The sequence below is a fragment of the Emydura macquarii genome, unplaced genomic scaffold (genome assembly GCF_026122565.2).
Source record: "Emydura macquarii macquarii isolate MOO-44397 ecotype Brisbane River unplaced genomic scaffold, CSIRO-AGI_Emac_v2 contig_729, whole genome shotgun sequence".
Classification (NCBI taxonomy): domain Eukaryota; kingdom Metazoa; phylum Chordata; order Testudines; family Chelidae; genus Emydura; species Emydura macquarii.
In genome coordinates, this window is record NW_027130866.1 from 1,193,489 (window position 1) to 1,211,437 (window position 17,949).

At 53.8% G+C, this 17,949-nt stretch overlaps 1 protein-coding gene across 3 annotated transcripts in view; it reads right to left on the minus strand.

Moving 5' to 3' along the window:
• Positions 1 to 17,949, minus strand: part of ACADVL (acyl-CoA dehydrogenase very long chain) — a 51,265-nt gene that overhangs the window by 12,151 nt on the left and 21,165 nt on the right. For all 3 annotated transcript variants that reach the window (XM_067542835.1, XM_067542836.1, XM_067542834.1), the window contains 10 exons: positions 16,346 to 16,409; positions 15,369 to 15,441; positions 14,604 to 14,668; positions 13,775 to 13,909; positions 12,392 to 12,536; positions 11,104 to 11,233; positions 8,351 to 8,473; positions 7,389 to 7,587; positions 6,065 to 6,169; positions 4,712 to 4,798 (listed from right to left, as the gene is read on the minus strand). In XM_067542835.1, coding sequence (XP_067398936.1) covers positions 4,712 to 4,798; positions 6,065 to 6,169; positions 7,389 to 7,587; positions 8,351 to 8,473; positions 11,104 to 11,233; positions 12,392 to 12,536; positions 13,775 to 13,909; positions 14,604 to 14,668; positions 15,369 to 15,423 — 1,044 coding nt within the window. In that variant the 5' untranslated portion in view covers positions 15,424 to 15,441; positions 16,346 to 16,409. The remainder of the gene's footprint in view (positions 1 to 4,711; positions 4,799 to 6,064; positions 6,170 to 7,388; positions 7,588 to 8,350; positions 8,474 to 11,103; positions 11,234 to 12,391; positions 12,537 to 13,774; positions 13,910 to 14,603; positions 14,669 to 15,368; positions 15,442 to 16,345; positions 16,410 to 17,949) is intronic.

Here is a 17,949-nt window from a genome sequence, read left to right on the forward strand (position 1 = left end):
GACTCTGTCTTCAAAGGAGCGCACACGGCCCTTTCCACCCCACTGTATCTTAGCAGGAAGGCCTAGGTGAGCCCAGGTGTGCTGGAAACCCATCGGTCAGCGAGAAGGAGGGGAGGAGAGGCCTTGGGGAGAAGGGGGTTGTAAATCTTACCTGGATTAAGATGTGAACTCAGGGTGAACTGTCTCAGTCCGGTTTTCAGCTGAAGTCAGTAATTGGCTCTGACATCACTTGTTTGTTGAAGGATATAGAAAGGGTTACGAATCTGAGGGTTCTGTGTCAGACCCTTCCTGATCATGCTGGCGAGCGCCAGAATGAGACAGGTTTCCTACGGCTGGTCGGTTTGTAAGTATACCGCGCGCATGCTTACGAATACTTTGCTACTATATTGGGTGTAGTGACCGCCCATTTTTAGACTGTTAGGCATGGTTAGAGCAATTGTATAAAGAACCATTTGGCCTTTGGACTTAAAGGAATGTATGGTTACATTGGTATCTGGTGGCCTCCCATATTAATATCAATCATTTCTAATATTATTACTAATTCTAACTACCCTAAGTTCAGATCTCCTGGGGATGTGGGTGGCCTCACATGAGGATAGAGTCTGTCCAAACCCTTCAAAAGCTGCAGTCAATTGATTTGAAAACCAAGCCCAGGCTCTGATTCAGGTTTGAGCCCAAGCTCCCCTTCTGTCCACACTCAAATCAGCCTGACTTGGGTCAGCAAACTTTCAGGACCCAGGCCAAAAGACCCTGCTGGGGAGGTGGGTCAGAGCCCAAGTTCCACTGTGACTCAGGTCTAAGCCCTGTCACTTTGCAGTGTGGACACATGTCAAGCCACAGACCAGAGTCAGACGGGCTGCACAGTGCAGTATAGAGGCATTGGCAAGACTGCGAGACCAGGTGAAGCAATTGTAAACCCAGCTTTGCAATGCGGAGTGGACACTCAGCCACGGGCTTGGAAACACCAAGTCCACAAGCCGGGGTCCAAAGACCCAGGCTTAGTGCGCAGTGTTGACGTATCCTCAGTGAATTGACAAAGAGCCCCTCCCCTCCAGGTAGAGTAAATAATTCAGAATAAAATGAAGCAAAGCCTGCGAAGGAGGAATAACTTCTAACAAGACCACGCAGAGAAACACCACCCCTTCAGCAGGTACCTGTAGCTGGTGGATGGTTCTCCTGGGTAAGAGACCATTCAGTCTCCAGAGCTGTTAACCACTGAGCACGCAAACTGTCGAATGCGGGCTGGATGCGCTGGGATGCAGGTTGATGATGGGCTGAGGCAGAGTTATAGGATCCAGCCTCAGGAGATCTGAGACCCAACGTTGACAAGGCCAGGCTGGTGCTATGAGGATTACAAAGGCCTGAGTTTGCATAAAACTCTTGGAGTCAGAGGGATGGGAGGAAAGGCATTTATTGTCCTTCCATGAGAACAGGAAATCATCTGCTATAGATCCTGGACTGTGACCTGCTGCAGAACACAACAGGCGACACTTCCTGTTCAGTCGAGTGGCAAAGACATTGCTGGTAACCCCCAAGACTGACAGATGGATCTTGCAATGTCTGGTCTAAGGGATCAGTCGTTATTCCTGCTGAATGATCTGCAGAGATGATCTGCCAGGCAGTTCTGAATATCTGGTAGGTGAGAAGCTTTGAGTGTGATTGTATTTTTGATGTAATCCCTCCCACCGCCATAGATCTATATCATCATCATCATCATCATCATCGGTGTGCCTAGACAGCAAAGTTCTGTTGCGACAATCCCCTATGGCCTCGACCAACGGATTTGTTCCATTCACATCTGATGCTAGATTTGTTGCAACCAGGTTAGCTGTGGGCGACCGGGTAATCTCTTCCACTGTAGGGGTGGCTGACGACCAAGCGTATGTTCAGGGTGCACTTCATCACTCTGTGGGCTGGAACGGAGCTGTCCATGCAAGCTACGTGGCCAAACAGGAGGACCAACGATGGCAGATGATGTCTTTGATACTGGGGAGTTGAGTTCTGGAAGCAACTTCGCTGTTTCTGACAAAGTCGAACCAGTTTATACGTAATCGTTGCCTTTCACAGCACATGTGGAATGCCTCCAGACACCAGAGATCATCTGTAAACAGAGTCCAGGTCTTAAAGCTAGATCTATAGCCTCCTGGCAAAGGCAATCTAACCCGGCACCCACCCCTCCCCCCTGTCTGTTCAGACAGAACGTAGCAGCCGTGTTGTCCATGAGGACCTATGTCAGACATTCCTTGATATGTGGAAGGACGGCTTCACACGCCAGGTGAATAGCTTGTAGTTCTAGAACATAGGTGTGGAAAGAGAGTTCTGGATCTGACCAAAGACCCTGAGTCTGAAGGTCTCCTAGGTGGGATCCCCGTCCCAGGGATGAAGCAACTGTGACCAAAGTTGTGGAGGGCAGAGTTGGGGAGAAAGGAACCACTTTGCATACCTAGGCAGGGTCCACCCCCCAATCGAGGGATGACAAGATGCTTGCAGGTCATAAGTCAGCATGTTCAATGGACGACGAGACAGCCGGTAGACAGATTCCAACCACCCTGCACGCCTCTGTGGAGAAAAGTCTGGCATGCCGCGTCACATATGTGCAAGCTGCCACGTACCCCAGAAGTCTCAGGCAATTCCTTACTGTTGTGCCGGGATGCGCTCTGAGGTCTGCCCAGAGGTCCAGTATTGCTTGACTCTGGCCAGGGACAGAACTGCCTCTATAGGCCCCGTTTTCTGCACAGGGATGAATATCGACTTGTCCTTGTTGATTAACAGGCCCAAGGAATGAAGGAGGGGCTGATCTTGTTGATGCCAACCTCACCCTGGTGTCTGGATCATCCCTGAATCAACCAATGGTCGGGGTACAGGAATACCCGGAGAGCTGCCTTTCTGAGCCGTACTGCACCACAGCCATGCATGTTGTAAAGACTCACCAGGCTGAAGCCAGACGGAAAGGCAGGGCAGTGAACTGCTAGTGAATGTTGGCCATGATGAGCCTTCCTTCTGTGGCCTCGTGGAAGCCAGTCACATGGAGGGCAGCGTGCCAGTCATTGGGATCCAGAGGCGGATAACAGAGGCTCATCATAGGTACCGATGTTTGCTGTCGAACAAACAGCCAGTCAAACAGTCATGTCTGGTGATGTAGACCATTCCAGGGCGTGTGAAGAAGTAGCTGATACCAAGAACTCGAGCTCTGGTACAATCAGGGAGTCTGGTATCAAAAGGCAAAGCAAGTCTCCAGCCGCTGCACACACGTCCGGCGCTGTCGGTACCCAGGGTGCCGCGTGCAGCCACGTGATGGCAGGACGACGAAGATGCAGACAACCCAGGCCGAGGAGGATGGCAGTGAGGATGGTACCAGGGTCCAAGACGCATAGAGCTGAGGGAGCCTGTGGCACCAGAGAGCATGCAGCTGGAGCTGGGGCTCTCCCTTCCGTACCCGACTCACTCCTGGAAGGCCGTCGGGGACTGAGATCTCCTCCATGAGGGTCATTGTGTGCTCCTGGGGAGGGAGAACGATGCCTCCCTTCGGAACCTCTCTGAGGAGGCCTGCCGGCGCCGTTTGCCGGCACGATCCGTGATGGAGGAGAGCCCCGAGGGCTGGGTGCCAAGCAGCGGGGCTGTGAGAGAGGACGCAAGGCAGCTTCCATCAGGACACAACGAAGTCTCACCTCCCTTGGTTTTGTGGTTCTGACTTTGAACCCGCTACATACCAGGCACCTCACCCGAACACGTCAGACAATGGGAGCGAGGGCCCCCGACTGACCGAGACTTATCACAGCCGGACAGCGTTCAAACCCAGGGACTCGGGCATGCCCCGCGACCACGTGTGGACAATGCTGAAAATCAAAAGAGATGAGTGCCGTGATCGGAACTAACATTAAACAGCTAATCAGCCGTTTACAATGCTTTATACACCTCTCTCTTGGAGAACACAGGCAGAAGGCGGCGCAGCCGTTCCACGTACCAACAATGGGTGGTGAGAAGGAACTGAAGGGGGGCTGGGGCGGCTCTGCCCCTATGGACCATCAGCTGGCAGCATGGGCGTGCAGGGGTCGCATGCGCCGCCCTGATGGTTACCACCCGGGAAAATGTGCTCTGCCTTCGGTGCAGGGCGCATGCACACACCCGAAGTGGACTGGCCACGGGCAATCACTCGAAGAAGAACTGCAGGTGCTGAATTGCTGGGTTCTGCTACTGACTCCACAAGGGCTGGCTACAGCAATGCACTACGGCAGCGGCAGGGCAGCTAGTGTGGGTAACGCAGGGGGAACCATCCGGTCTGAACAGCGACCTGTCGGGAAACCAGCTCCAGGGGACACTGCTGACAGTCACACCTGGCCGAGCAGTCTCCCTGTGCAGCAATGAAAGCCAGTAAGGACCGGGTGGTTTGGGGCAGAGGGATCTCCCAGGAGAATGTCTGGACAGGAAGAGGCAGCCGGCTGAAAGCAGGAGAGCCCCGTCTCAGTCAGGGAGGGAGCTGCTCTCTGGTGCAGGGTTGGAGCCTTAGCTGGGGTCCTGCTAGTACAATGCCTGGGCTGCAGTGCCAGAACGAGCAGAGAACACCGGAGCCTGCAGCACACCTCTCCCGCCCGACACTGACGTATGCAAAGCCCTGAAAGCTGCTCCTGCCCAGCAAAGGGCAGCATCAGCACGACGCTGCCAGGCCACGCTTGCTGTGACCCCTCCTCGCGCAGACGTCAAAGACACTTACCGAGGCAAAGATCTTGCTGATCGATGCTTCGAGCTTGTAATCGGGCACCTTCATGTCCATGTTGGCGCTCACCACGTAGGCCATCGACTGCAGGGAAGGCACCATTTGCCTCTGGTTACCCTCTGTATGTGCCAAAGACGCCTCCCGCACCCCCGGTATGCTGTGTGGTCCCCTGCTCTCCTGCATTGGGCACTGTCCGTCAGAGGCCCCATCTCAAAATCCAGCCCTCCCATGCTGCGCCCGGCAGGGGTGAGGCCCGTTCTGAGCTAAGCCATAAGGGCTCTACCCTCTCCTCCTTCCATCCTGCCCCAAGGCCCACGCCCTCTGCCTGGCACGTAGCGAAGGGGAGGCTGAAGGCAGGCAGATGCAGTGGATTTCAAGCTGTGCACACGACAGTCTGTGTAACCCCAGGATCTTCTCATCATTAGTCTCATCTGGACCTGCCTGCAGGGTGAACTCCATGGCACTGTGCGTTCTGGTTGCTGGTTGGCTTTTGCTGAGGGGTGGGAGAGGGCACAGGGGTGTTGTTTCGGGTTTTTTGGAGGACTGGGGTTGCTTGTGTTTTTTTAAACCCAACCTGTAGGAGAGGAGACATTTCAAAGGCCAGCACTACAGGCAGCATGGAACTATCAAGCTGGGATTTGGCTGGCTGAACAGCCCCCGTTTTGTGAAAAGTTCTATGGGAACATTGTGCTGAGTTTTGGCCGTGCTCCTAACACCACTTCGGGGCATTGGCTCAGTTGCATTCTTCCCAGATGCACAGGGGTTTCACACCCAGTCTAGCTAAACACAGAATCAAGCCAAGAGAAATGAGTACTGCCCAGTGATTTGTCACACCACAGGGCCGTCTCTATGCAAACACTGAACCAACTCAGCCTGCCAGCTCCGTTGGTGAGATATGACGCCAGCACAAGCCAAATCTGTTCTATTTGCTATGGATTTTTATACCTTCCTCATCAATGTGATATCTGAGCGCCTTCCACGCATGCATTAAACAACACGACTAATATCAAGTGTGGGCCTTTCTTTCTCTCATCCACTCCAGGGGGATAACTGTGTGTGCAGCGGAGAGTTTTGTGTTTCGTTGTATTTATTTACATGCCCACATTGCTCTGGGTTTATATGGGAGAAGGCAGGTCAGAGACTGTCCCTGGGGCTTGGAGTGAAAGGTGGGAGGTTTGGGGTGGTCCTTAGTCCGTGGTGGAGTTCATTCCACAGTCTGGGACCAGCCCCTGAGAACACCGTGTCTCCAGAACAGACCAGCTTTGCCCTGATGGTAGCAAGTTCCACTGTGCCTGCGCAGTGGAGTTGTTGGCCATGGTATGGATCCTGCCGTTAAGAAGAACGTCTTACCTCTGTAACATAGTGCATCATGGCCATCCGAGCGACTTTCTCCTGAATAGCCCCGTAGTTGCTGATCTTGTCTCCAAACTGCTTACGATTAGCAGCATGATCAGCCTAGTGTTACACAAGAGCGTGTTAGCGCAGCAAGAAGCTAATGCAATACAGACAAGAGACATTTCGTCTGTGTCCGAGATGCAGGATTTGGCCATATGTTTCCATTTGAAACAAATTTAAGCTAGCTAATGTTTATAGAAATAGCTATTCTAGGGGGTCGCACCCTTCGTAGCTTATGTCAGCCGAGCTCACTGCACACCCCAGGGGCTCCTGGCATCCCTCCCTCTGCAACAAGCTCCTGTGTGCCACCCTCCTACCCCCTCTCGTTCAGGACTCTCTGCAACCCTCCACCAGAGGCTCTGTGGATCTTCCATTTCTCCCTTTCCGTTTTTCCAGTTTCCACCAAAATCAGCAGGGTTCTGCCCATTGATGCCTAGAAATGTTCGGAAATTGTGCAGTTGATTGGATATCACATGACATCCAAATAACAATGCCACCAAGGTAATGCTAAGGGTCTTGTAAACTCAGCCCAGACCCCCTCCCTTAGCCCAATCCCATCCCATTACAAATAGAAGAGAACATGAAGAATTTCTGTCTCAAAGTAACCAACATATGCAGCTAAATAAGCTAAGGCCCCAAATCCTGACAACACTTACACGTGTTCCACGTGAGCACATGGAGAAGCCCAGTGATGCCATCAGGATGACACACATGCTTACAGTTAAACACGGCCATCAACGTTTCCAGGACTGGGGCCCAAGTTAGTCCAGAGGGTAAGTGACAAATGCGAGTTATGAAATGCAATGGCAGATGCTCTGACTTCATTTCCTATGTAGCTAGCCTCTGAAATGCCACAGAGGTGTCATTTATAGGCAGTTTTTAATCGAGCAGGACATGAAACTACCGCTATCGCTGGAAGCTAGCAGTGTTGATACTTTTAACTGTGCTCTGTCCAGTAGGACTGCTGGCTACACATGCCGTGCTGTAAATACGTTACTTTTGGGAATGTGGATTCTTTACCCAATTCCCCGTCATTTTATTTGTCTAAACACAGATCTCGGACCTGCAAGCTCTTCCAGCTTCAGCTCCTGTCTCTCTTTTGGGCTACGCAGGTAATAAGGATTTCCCAGAGCAGTTCCACCTCCAGGATTTACCAGAGTAACTGACCACTGCATCTGACGGACTATGCTGCGTTAACATGTAGGACAGGGGACAATCCAATTAAATTGCCCTGCACAAACCATCTGCAGTATCTAATCTGTAAAGAACACGAACGTACGGCTTTGATGATCACTCCACGCATGGTGCCAGCCAGGGCAGATGCCATCCCAAAGCGCCCATTGTTCAGTATATTCATGGCCACCAGGAAGCCTTTTCCAAGCTCCCCAAGCAGATTTTCAGCTGGTACTTTCACGTTATCAAAGTGCACCTCAGCTGTATTGGAGCACTTGATCCCCATCTTCTTCTCTGGGGTGCCACTGACAAAACAAAATCAAACCTCAGAAGGCCTCACCCTGACTGCTGCCTTTGGATAGACATTTTTCATGCACACCTATTTGCACGTGCAGTTTCGGCATTTGTGCGTGCAGTGAAGCATTCTCACATGCACATTGGTGACTATGCACCCTGGCTCTCACCCTGCACAGTGCCACGTGCCTTCAAAACACAGTGAAATCAATGGAAGTTGAGCAGACTCAGCTCCTGGTAGGATCTAAGTTACTTGATCTACACGTGATAAAACCTGGCAGTGTGCAAAGGTGGGTGCACGTCTACATGTGAAAATTGTGTATCCAAATAAAATGTGAAGTGGGGTTCTGCCCACCAAAGCTTATGCCCAAATAAATGTGTTAATCTTTAAGGTGTCACAGGACTCTCGCTGTTTTGCTGAAAACAGTCTAACACAGCTATCCCCGTGAACTGATCTAATTCTTTTTTGAACCCAGTTATACTTTTGGCCTTCCCAGCATCCCCTGGCAAGGAGCTCCACCGGCTGACTGTGCATTGTGTGCAGAAGTACTTCCTTGTGTTTGTTGTAAACCTGCTGCCTATTCATGTCACTGGATGACTCCTGGTTTTTGTGTTGTGAAAGGGTAAATAACACTTTCCTATGTACTTTCTCCACACGACTCATGATGTTATAGACCTTTATCAAATCCCCCTTAGTCTCTTGTTTAAGATGAACAGTCCCAGTCTTGTTCATCTCTCCTCAAACCACACCGCTAAGTTATAACCATCTCTTACCTGGTCACACCCCCGAACGCTCTCTCCACAATGAAGGCTGAGATTTTGTCCTTCACTTCCCCTGTTGGCTCCTTCACCGGTGTCTTGGCAAACACTGTGAAGATCTCAGCTGTCCCTCCATTACTGGAACCCAAAGCAATCGGGGAACAATGAGCCCAGCTCTGCCACCTGTGTTTAATCAGGCTTGGTCTCTTTTCTCTCAGGGATTTACCTTTTCTCATTACATCCTTCCACTCACGCACAGCTTTTTTACTGTAGTTCGTAACAACAGGAGCTAGCCCGTGTGTAATTAGCCCTACGACAGCACTTTACACTGTCAGCGACAAACAGTAATTCACCTGCCACCTCCTGGGAGGGAGGTAATTAGACTGCTTTATCCAGAGACAATTCAGAGGTGACGCAGATGGCGGAGTGAATTACACACCCTGCTAGAATGAGAGTATCCCACACACGAAGGCTTTCTATATATACTCAAGTTACAGTGTTTTAGTTAGAGTGGTACAATGCCCCAGTACAGATGCTACGGGAAGAGGAATACGCTGTAGGACACGTTAGACCAATATACCTGTGTGCACACCAGCAGCTGTACCCACATAAGCAATTGGGTAAAAAAATTACACCCTGCCTGACAGTTTTTCTGGTGCAAAGCCTGTGTGTAGACCAGGCCTGAGGGGCAGAAGGGGAAGGCTGTAGCGGGAAAAGGAGCCAGGGATGGGTAAGAAAAAGTAGAGTCCCTTTCCTTTAGCTAAGACCTTATTATATCTTCCTGCTGGTTGTTTTGCCTGACAGAAATCTGCTCTTCCACCCCAACGTCTGATCACTGATGTCGAGCGGACACTGCCTGTTACGCACCTGAGAATGGGACCTAGAGAGGCAAGTGACTTGCCCAAGGCCAGGCAGGGAATTTGTGGTAGAATGGGGGCTAGGACCCAGGAGCTCCTCACGCCCAGCCTGGTGCGCAATACGCTGTACTCGCTGCCGCTCCTCGGCCCCGAGGAAGACGATGCACGGTTCAGTCAATGGGACCTACGCACTGATCATGGATGCTCTCTATCATCTTATGCCCTAACCCGCAGGGGCAGGTGAACTGCTTCAACTGATGCTAAGAACCCCCCTTCTGGATCTCGCTGTGGGTGTGACGCCAGCTCTGCAACAGAGGGTTTGGAGAAGTCTTGCATCTCCCCCCCCCCTCCACTCCAGGCCCACAGCTGCCTCTCTGTACGCGAGGTCTGGAGGAGCCCGAAAGACGGAGGCAAGGCTGCTCCAGGAGATGTCCACCCTGGTGTGCTGGACAAGAAACCTGGACTGTTTGGAGCAGGTTCTGACAAGCCCCAAACCCTCTGAAACCTGCCTGTCAGAGGTGCCCTCCTCCCTCCCGGGTAAGCAAACCATCTGGGCTTTAGCAGAGCGCACCGTGGCTGAGGGCCCGGCTGTGCGCTCTCCGGGATGGAGCAGGAGCAGTCTGCTGGCGCCCTGGAGTTACGGTACCACGTGAGGCCTGTGTAAAGCTGCAATGAGAGCGGCTTCATTTCCCAGACATGGGAAACGTCTTATACCTTAACCCGCAGGGCAGGTGAGCTGCTTCAACCAAGCTTAACAGCCGCCCTTCCGAGGGTGTCAGGTGTCTGCACCGTCTGGCAGGGCAGTGGCTGGAGGGAAATGCACGTACAAAGGGGTTCAAAGAGTAACCTGCGCTATTTAACACCTTTGTCCTGTGCTGTTGTGGTCCGGGTCGCGCCGGAACGGCTCACCGCACTTCGGCCGCACGGAGGACATATTTCGTTCTCAGGTTTGCATCCTCTGCACGGCGCGAGCTCACACGCACTGGGTGTGTCAGGCCACACTGGCGGAGTGTTCTGGTACAACTGATGTGTGCACATTCAGGACTACAGCCCTGCCGCCGGCATGCGCCAGCCGCTCCTTCGGCCTCCTGGGGCTGCTGCACGTTGCCTGGCTCCGTGGCACCACTTCAGAGCAGGTCACGTTTTCCCTGGTCAGCCCCCTGCTCACTCCAAGCTACCCCCTCGGCTCCTGCAGCGAGGCCTGGCCCAGCAGTGCAGTCCCCGGCTGGGAGGAAAGGAACAAGCCTTCCCTTGGGAATGACCGGTGCTGGGGAGAGAGGGACTGAGAACAGGGGCAGGGCTGTCAGACCGTGACTGGTGCTGGGGGGAAGGTGCTGGGCTGGGCAGGGGCAGTGACGGGCACCATGGCAGGCGGAGGAAGCTGAGGGGCCGGGAAGCACCAAAGCAGCCACAAAAGGGAGCTGCCGCCCTGCGAGCAAAGCTCTCCCTCACTCGTGTCCTTGCCCGGCGAGCCGGGGCTGAGGAAGGGAGAGCAGCGCACAGGAGAGGCAGACCCAGGGCACGGGTCCCGCTGGAGGGCTGCGGCCAGGAGCAGGACTCCACGCAGTGCTGTGTGCAATTACCAGTGGAAAACCCCCACCCCCCGGTAGCTTTTCCTCAAACAAGAGCCACTGACCCAGAACTGGACTTCACTTCCCCACTCCACGCTTTCACCGGGGAAGGGTAGGGGGCAAATGCTGCCCCCGAGGGGGCTGGGCCAGGGCCCACCCTGGGCTGAGAGCCCTGGGCCAGAGGCTGCAGGCTTTGGGAGCGCCATTCGAAGCGCATTTCCTGCTGCTGCACCGAGCACGTGCTATGGCTCTGGCACGCCCTGTGTCACTGGGGCCGGCAGAAGCTCACGGCTCTAACGGGGCACGCGAGGGACCTTGTCAGCTTCTCGGCGCCTCTCACCTGATCCATATTTTCCCGCCATTCAGCGTGTAGAACTTCCCGCACTCACTGAGCTCCGCGGTGGTTTTAATAGAAGCGGCGTCTGAGCCGCTAGCTGGTTCCGTCAGGCAGAAGGCAGCGATGGTCTTGCCTTCAGAGGAGAGCAGAATGGTCACTGATGGAAATGCCTTTACCGGCACAGAGCACAAGGCCACCCACATGCAGCCAGGGCCCGGCAGGGTGCCCAGGACCCCGCAGCACTGAGGGCTCCCCACCTACGCAGCATGGGTCCATGGGAGGGGTGCGCAGGGAGGCATGAGGCTGGGGTGGGGTAGGTCCATTTGCGCCCCAAGGAGACTAGCTGTTACATGATCAGGGCGTATGTCAACAGGCAGCCGCACTTTTCTGCAACTCAGCGGTGCTAGCTGCCTTGCACTACGGCATCCCACAGCTGCCCTGCGTGCCAGCCTGCTCAGAGCCTTGTCTGGGCATCCTGCCAGAACCCAGGGAGCTGAATAAATATCGCCATTGTGCCTTACACAGGTGTGACGGGTGGACTTACCATGCATGGGACAAGGAGGGATTAACCCCATGCTGTGGGAAGAGGAAGCCATGTCCCCAGGCCCCTGCTGGGCATGCTCCAAATGGAGCCTCAGTATAAAAGGGAGCGGCCCAGCCCAGTCGGGGCAGACTGCTGAGAAGGGAGGGTGCCCATTACAGGCTCCCATCTGGGAGCTGCTGGAGTCCCAGACCACAGAGGTCGGGTGTGCTGAGATCCAGCCGAATACCTGACTGCCTGCAGAAGCCCAGGGGGAGGTAGAGCTGTTGGGAGCTGTGCCCGCTGATGGTTCAGGAGACCTTGGACCGCAGCATGGCGAGACAGGATAGGGAGTAGCCGGGGGACTAGACAGGGAGCGTGGTCAGCGTGTTTCAGCCAGATCCCCGCTGACCCGTGGCGAACACACTTGCTGCGAACAGGGCCCAGGGCTGGGACCCGGTGGAGTAGGGAGGGCCCGGGTCCCTCTACCTCAGCCTCCACTTACCCTGGGTGGTGGCCCATCCTCTCCCACCCAGTGGGCCTCATGGCCCTGCTATTGAGGGCAACCCCACTGACTCTAACCATTACACCACACGGCTCCACACCGTGGGGAAAGGCAGCCGTACTGACCCAGGCCCCCACACCTCACCGCCCTGAAGCTAGGCGTGGTCAGGTGGACTTGCCCCGCAATGTCCCGCAACCCGGGGTGGGCTTGCCCTTCGACGAGAGGGCACGGCAGGATGAAGAGAGCAGGCCGTTCCCGTTCCCTACCAGAGGCCAGCTGGGGCAGGTATTTCTCCTTCTGACTCTTGGTCCCAAACAGCAGGATTCCCTTAAAGCCGATGGACTGATGCGCACCGAGGCTTATGCCTACGCCAAGGTCGTGCACGCCAACCACCTCCACCACCCGAGCGTACTGATGGGATAAGGAGAGAAACGGGGGGGGATTAGCCTGGAACTGGTGCCCAGTTTGACCTTCAAATGCCGCCGCTTGTGGGGACTAGCAAACACTCCATATCAACTCCAAATATTAGCACTCAGATGCGGCTCCCCATCTGCAGCTCTCCGCTCCTCCTAATCACCCCTGCCATGGCTCCCGGGCCCCACGCAGGACACGGGGCGGCAGAGACCGGTCATCGGGCCTCACTGAACCGGCTGATCCCTGCACTGCACTGTCTGGCTCCCGACGACAAAGGGGAGGAGGTGGGGGATGGTGCGGGTAGAGCTTTTGAAAAGAGGGAAAAGAAAACCTACACCTAGCAAGATGTGCACATCTGAGATTTTACTCTACCACTGTCTGTCTTGTCTGTTTGGACTGGACGCTTCTCAAAGGAGGAACTGCCTGACACTGTACGTGTGCAGTTAGTACCCAGCCCTGCACCACTGCAGAATCGATCGATGGTAACGAATATTTGTTGATGGAATTATTAGCAAGCGAGACCCAGGGAAATGACCAGACCACTGTCCTACCAGGTTACCAGGCCTGGGAACAGAACCTGGCTCTCCCGGCTCCCACGCTGGTTCCCTGTCCCACCCGGCCTGACCTCTGGGATATCCAGGTGATACTGCCACAGTCCCTATCTGCCATAATGGGGACAGGATAAAAACCTAGCTGGAGGGAGGGATGGCACTTGGCACGGCAACCGGAGGGTTTCCAGCGATTCCTGGCCTACTGCGTGTAGGAACAACCCTGGTCTCTGTGGGGCTGACAGGTCAGAGCTCTCAGCTCTTCCAGAGGGTTAGGCCAGGTGGGTGCAAACAGGCTAACTGCACTGTCTACGCTGTTCAGCGTGACAGCCTGGACTCTGCCTGGGAGGGGGCTTGTCCGCACACACGGTCTGATGCAGAACTGAATGTGGCTCCCTGGTGAGTAGCTGGGCTCTGACTGACAAGCACACAGCAGGCTGGGGCCCAGGAATGGTACACCACTCATCCCAGCACCTGGGCACTTCTCAGACTGAGCACGGCCACCCCCTACGCCTCTGGATCTCGGCCACGCTCTGCATTGCCACAGGGCAGGAGCCACAAGCCAGCCAGAGGCGACCGTCAGGTCAGGCTGGATGTGAATTCCATGCCTGGCCTCGCCCTCGGGGCGAGTTCAGATCCTGGCCCTGCAGTGCCCCTCAGGCCTGCACCCCCGCGGCTCCGTCTTACCTGCGTGTTCGTCAGCCCAATGCCCCCCAGCTCCTCAGGCACCTGCAGCCCAAAGGCGCCCATCTCTTTCAGCCCTGCCAGGGTGGATGCCTCAATGCACTCCAGCTTCTCGTTCTCGGCAGGATCGTTGACCTCCTTCAAGTAACGAAAGGGAGCAAGTGAAGGCAGGTGACATGCCTACGCTGGAGCTGCCCCGTCTGCCTGTGGCGGGGCCGGAGGGGCTGGGAACGGCTCCATTTACGCACTGCCCCCTCCCTGGCACCAAGGAGTTGTGGATATTATAGAACAGGACAGGGGGGCGTTGACGTGTCACTGTCCCAGTAAGTCTGACGGAGGGTGTGTGTGTGTGAGAGTGAGAGATGTCTAGGCCCTGACTTCCCTTCTGTCCCCACCCCACACTCCCCTCTTCCCCTCCCCCGCCACGCCTGTTCTGTCTCTGGAGAGAGCTGGGCCTCGCAGCTTCAAACATCCTTGTAAGTCCCCCACGTTAACTCCTTCACTGCCAGCGTCCCAGCCCTTCCGCAGACCCCCAGGGCTAAGCCAGGCCACAGTCCGACAGACGGATGCTCTTCCGAGGCACTGGCCAATGTATCAGACAGGGATACTGGAGACACTGGGCAGTCAACAGTTAGAACGTGGATGTGCACATGCACAGCCGCAAGCCTTCAGAAGGAAGACGCACTCCCCAGGAGAAGTGACTGTTGAAAGGAGGGTGAGAGGGATGGTCAGTGTCGTGTCACTGTCTGAGGAAGACCGAGTCCTTGGCTTTTGTTTGCAACATCCACCTTAGGCCAACCCTTCACCAAACAGACAGCAGCCTGCCACTGACCTCGAAGAAGCGGGTGCAGGGATCTACCAGGGCTTGCAAGGACTGCGTCTGCTCCATTGAGAGAACTAAGGAGGGACAAAAAGGCAGCGGGGTTAGCAGGATGTGTCTAACCCTCTTCGCTTTGTTACATGATTTGACGTCGTTGAAGGAGAAAGGACAGCAACACCCTCCTGTGAGTCACCGTCCCAGGCTGGATGGTTTCTCAGAGATCTGCTCTAGTCCAGAAGGGAATTATTTCAGGCAAGTTCTCTGGGTGGTGTTTTGCAAGAGGTCAGACAAGACCAGTGTTTCTCAACCTGTTTGATACCAGAGGCCGGCTTGCTGCCTTCCTAAACTGTGTCAGGGAGATCTCAGGGACTGGTGCTGGTCCACAGACTGGTCATTGAGGAACACCGATGAGATGATCCTAGTGGCCACGAGGGCCATAGAACCTATGAATCTACCTGAAGGGAAAGGACTGGCGGAGCGGAGTGGCAACAGGAGCTGGCTAGTGCGTCTCTCCTCTCGGCTGCTGGTTCAAATCCTCCCCCAGCACACAGTCCTTTGGACCATCTCAGTCCACTTCCAATTGGCCAGGTCTCCACATCACAAAAGTCACCCCATACTTGGCCCCCTAGCTGGAAGCCCAAGGCACCAGTGGTCCCTGGAAGCTCAACTAGTTCCTCTCCCTGAGTGGGGGGAGCTCCCTTGCCTGGTCCTGAGATTTCCGTGGCTTTGCTCTTCGGTGCTAAATCAACCAGGAAAATTTAAAATAAAAGCTCCTACCTGAGGGGAAAGGAAACACGTTGTCAGGTACAAGCTGCCCATTGAACAGGTTCATGACGAAGGATGTAGATTCCTAGAGGAGGAGACAGATGCTGACAATAGCATTGACACAGACCAGCCCTGCCAGGGGAATGATACGAGTACAGGGAAGTTTATGGTCTGCTTTCTTTACCGGTCAGGGGAGGGGGAGTCCTGGAGGAGAACTGCTCATGGCATGACAGCAGACTCATGGCACCCGCATCACATGCACAGTGAAAGTATACAGAAGTGAAGAGGGTATTTTTGCCTTTACTGAGACATTGGGACTGGGATGCATCCTGCTCCCACGGACAGGTTCCATCTCTTCTCCAACGCTGACAGTTCTCAGGGCCACTGACAGCTGCCTAATGAGGCCAGGCTTCCACCTTGTGTTTCACTAGCTGAACAGATTGTCACTCAGCAGTATAGCCTGTTGGGAGAGCTGCCAGCCGGGCTGCCAGGACCCCGTTACTGTCACTGTGCAGCAGACTTCAATTCTGTTCAGAAGCTAGTTGCTTTTCAGATTTACTTCCCAATTCTTAGTAACACGCTTGCCTCAAACACCACAAGAGTCTCTTTGGACTTAAGGCCTCCAAGCTTGTTTATTTATAGGCACCATTCAAATACCGTACCATTATGTCACCCCAGGGCCAGCAGGAGAAGCATTGTGCATCACTTTTTTTTCCTCCTTTGGCGCTTTATTTCTGTTTAGATGCTGATACTATTCACCGACTCTGTGGCTGAGCAGATCTAATTGCCATGTCCTGCTGAAGTCAACAGGAGCTGAGGGAGCTCGGCACCCCTGAAAATCAGGCCCATAGTATCTATGAGATTACAGAGGAGTCCCCCTGGGATAGAGTGGCAGTCATTTAAAACAGGCCAGGAGAAAGCACCAAAGACAGACCTGCAGCCACATCCCAAGGCTTTCAAATAAAAATTATACAGAGACTGTGACTTACCTTGTCTGCTTGACTTGAATATCTCCCTTTCTGATGTGTTATGTAACATGAAGGCGATGTCAGCCTGGGGAAAGAAACAGAACTGCTGTGACATCACGCAAGTGCAATTTTTATACGAGCAAGAGCCTACATCAATCACAAGCATTTATTGGGTGACGGGCAGCAGGGGACGGCATGTGTCTGCAGTTCGATGGTCACCGTACAGCATCTCCATCTTTACTACTTTTTGCACAAAAGCAGGATCTTAGGTTCTTTCGCCGGCTAGTAGTTTATTGGGAAAAACAGGTAGATGGGCCTTTATTTAATAAGAGTAATTACTCAGGCTCCCCAGTGGATCTTGTGAACTAGCCCTGGAGTTGGCTTTTTAGCAAAAAAATCTAACAAAAATAAAAGGTGTGTTCTTAACTCAGGTTAGTAACGTGGCTCAAAACAGCAGTAAAGACACAGCAATTTGGCTTTGAACTAGCCACTCGAGTTAAAGCCTGCAGGGACGCCTGGGGTTGACTTGAGCTGCTAAATTGTGTTAAAAACAGAGTTGCCATTTCTTCATTGCCATTTTAATCAGAGTCAGATAACCTGAGTTAAACACACAATTTTTATTTTTATTTAGTTTGGTGCAATGAAGACACATCTCTAGACTCTAACTCCATTTGCCATTTTGCATAGACACTATTCGCTATTTGAAGTGGTAGCGTCTCCATAGCTAAAGTTAGACACAGCTTCCATAAACCCTGGTTTAACTTTGTCTTACAAAACACATTTGGCCTGAGAACTGCCGGGTACGGTCTGCAGGCAAAGGAGAAGTTTCCGCACCTTTGAAGAACGTTTGTCAACCTATCTGTGAGTTACAGGCATTAAAGCTACCCTGACGTAAAGTTCTGACTTGTCTCGTTTATTTTTGTTCCGTCTAAACCAAACACAGCATGTTGTGCACCCCTGGAACCTGCTGCTGCATGGTTACAGCTCCTCCGAGTTCTGCGCCAGCCAGCGTTGAAGAAATAGGCTGTAATTAAGCAAACTTAATAATGATTATTTTTGTGCATAGTTTAGGCCCAATCCTGCTCCCACTGATTCCGAATGGAAGCTAAGGGCATGTGTGCGTCTTAATCCTTTATACGAATAACGTATCCTTTGTTATATGTTGTGAATAATGGATCAGCCTGCTCCCCCCTCTACTTCCGTACATAATGGGACAGCCTGCCCCCCCATCCACAAACAATGGATCTGCCTGCTCCCCTCCTTCCCCCCACAAACAATGGTTCAGCTTGCTCCCTCCTCCCAAGAATAGTCAGCCTGCTTCCCCCCACAATTAGTCCACCTGCTCCTCCCTCCCCCTCTGCAAACAATGGGTCTGTCTGCTCACCCCCCTCCACAAACAATGGGTCAGCCTGCCCCCCCCCAAACAATGGGTCAGCCTGCTCCTTCCTCCACTCCGCTCCATCGCCCCTGCACCCCACTAGTGCAAAGGCCAAGAGAGGGTGACGAATCCCTGGAGCTGCCCCATTGCCAGACCGGAGAAAGGGGGCCCTACTGCAGTTGCCCCCTGCAGCAAAGATGGGGCTGGGGTCAGAGCTGATGGGGGTCGGGGGCAGGATCATAATTAA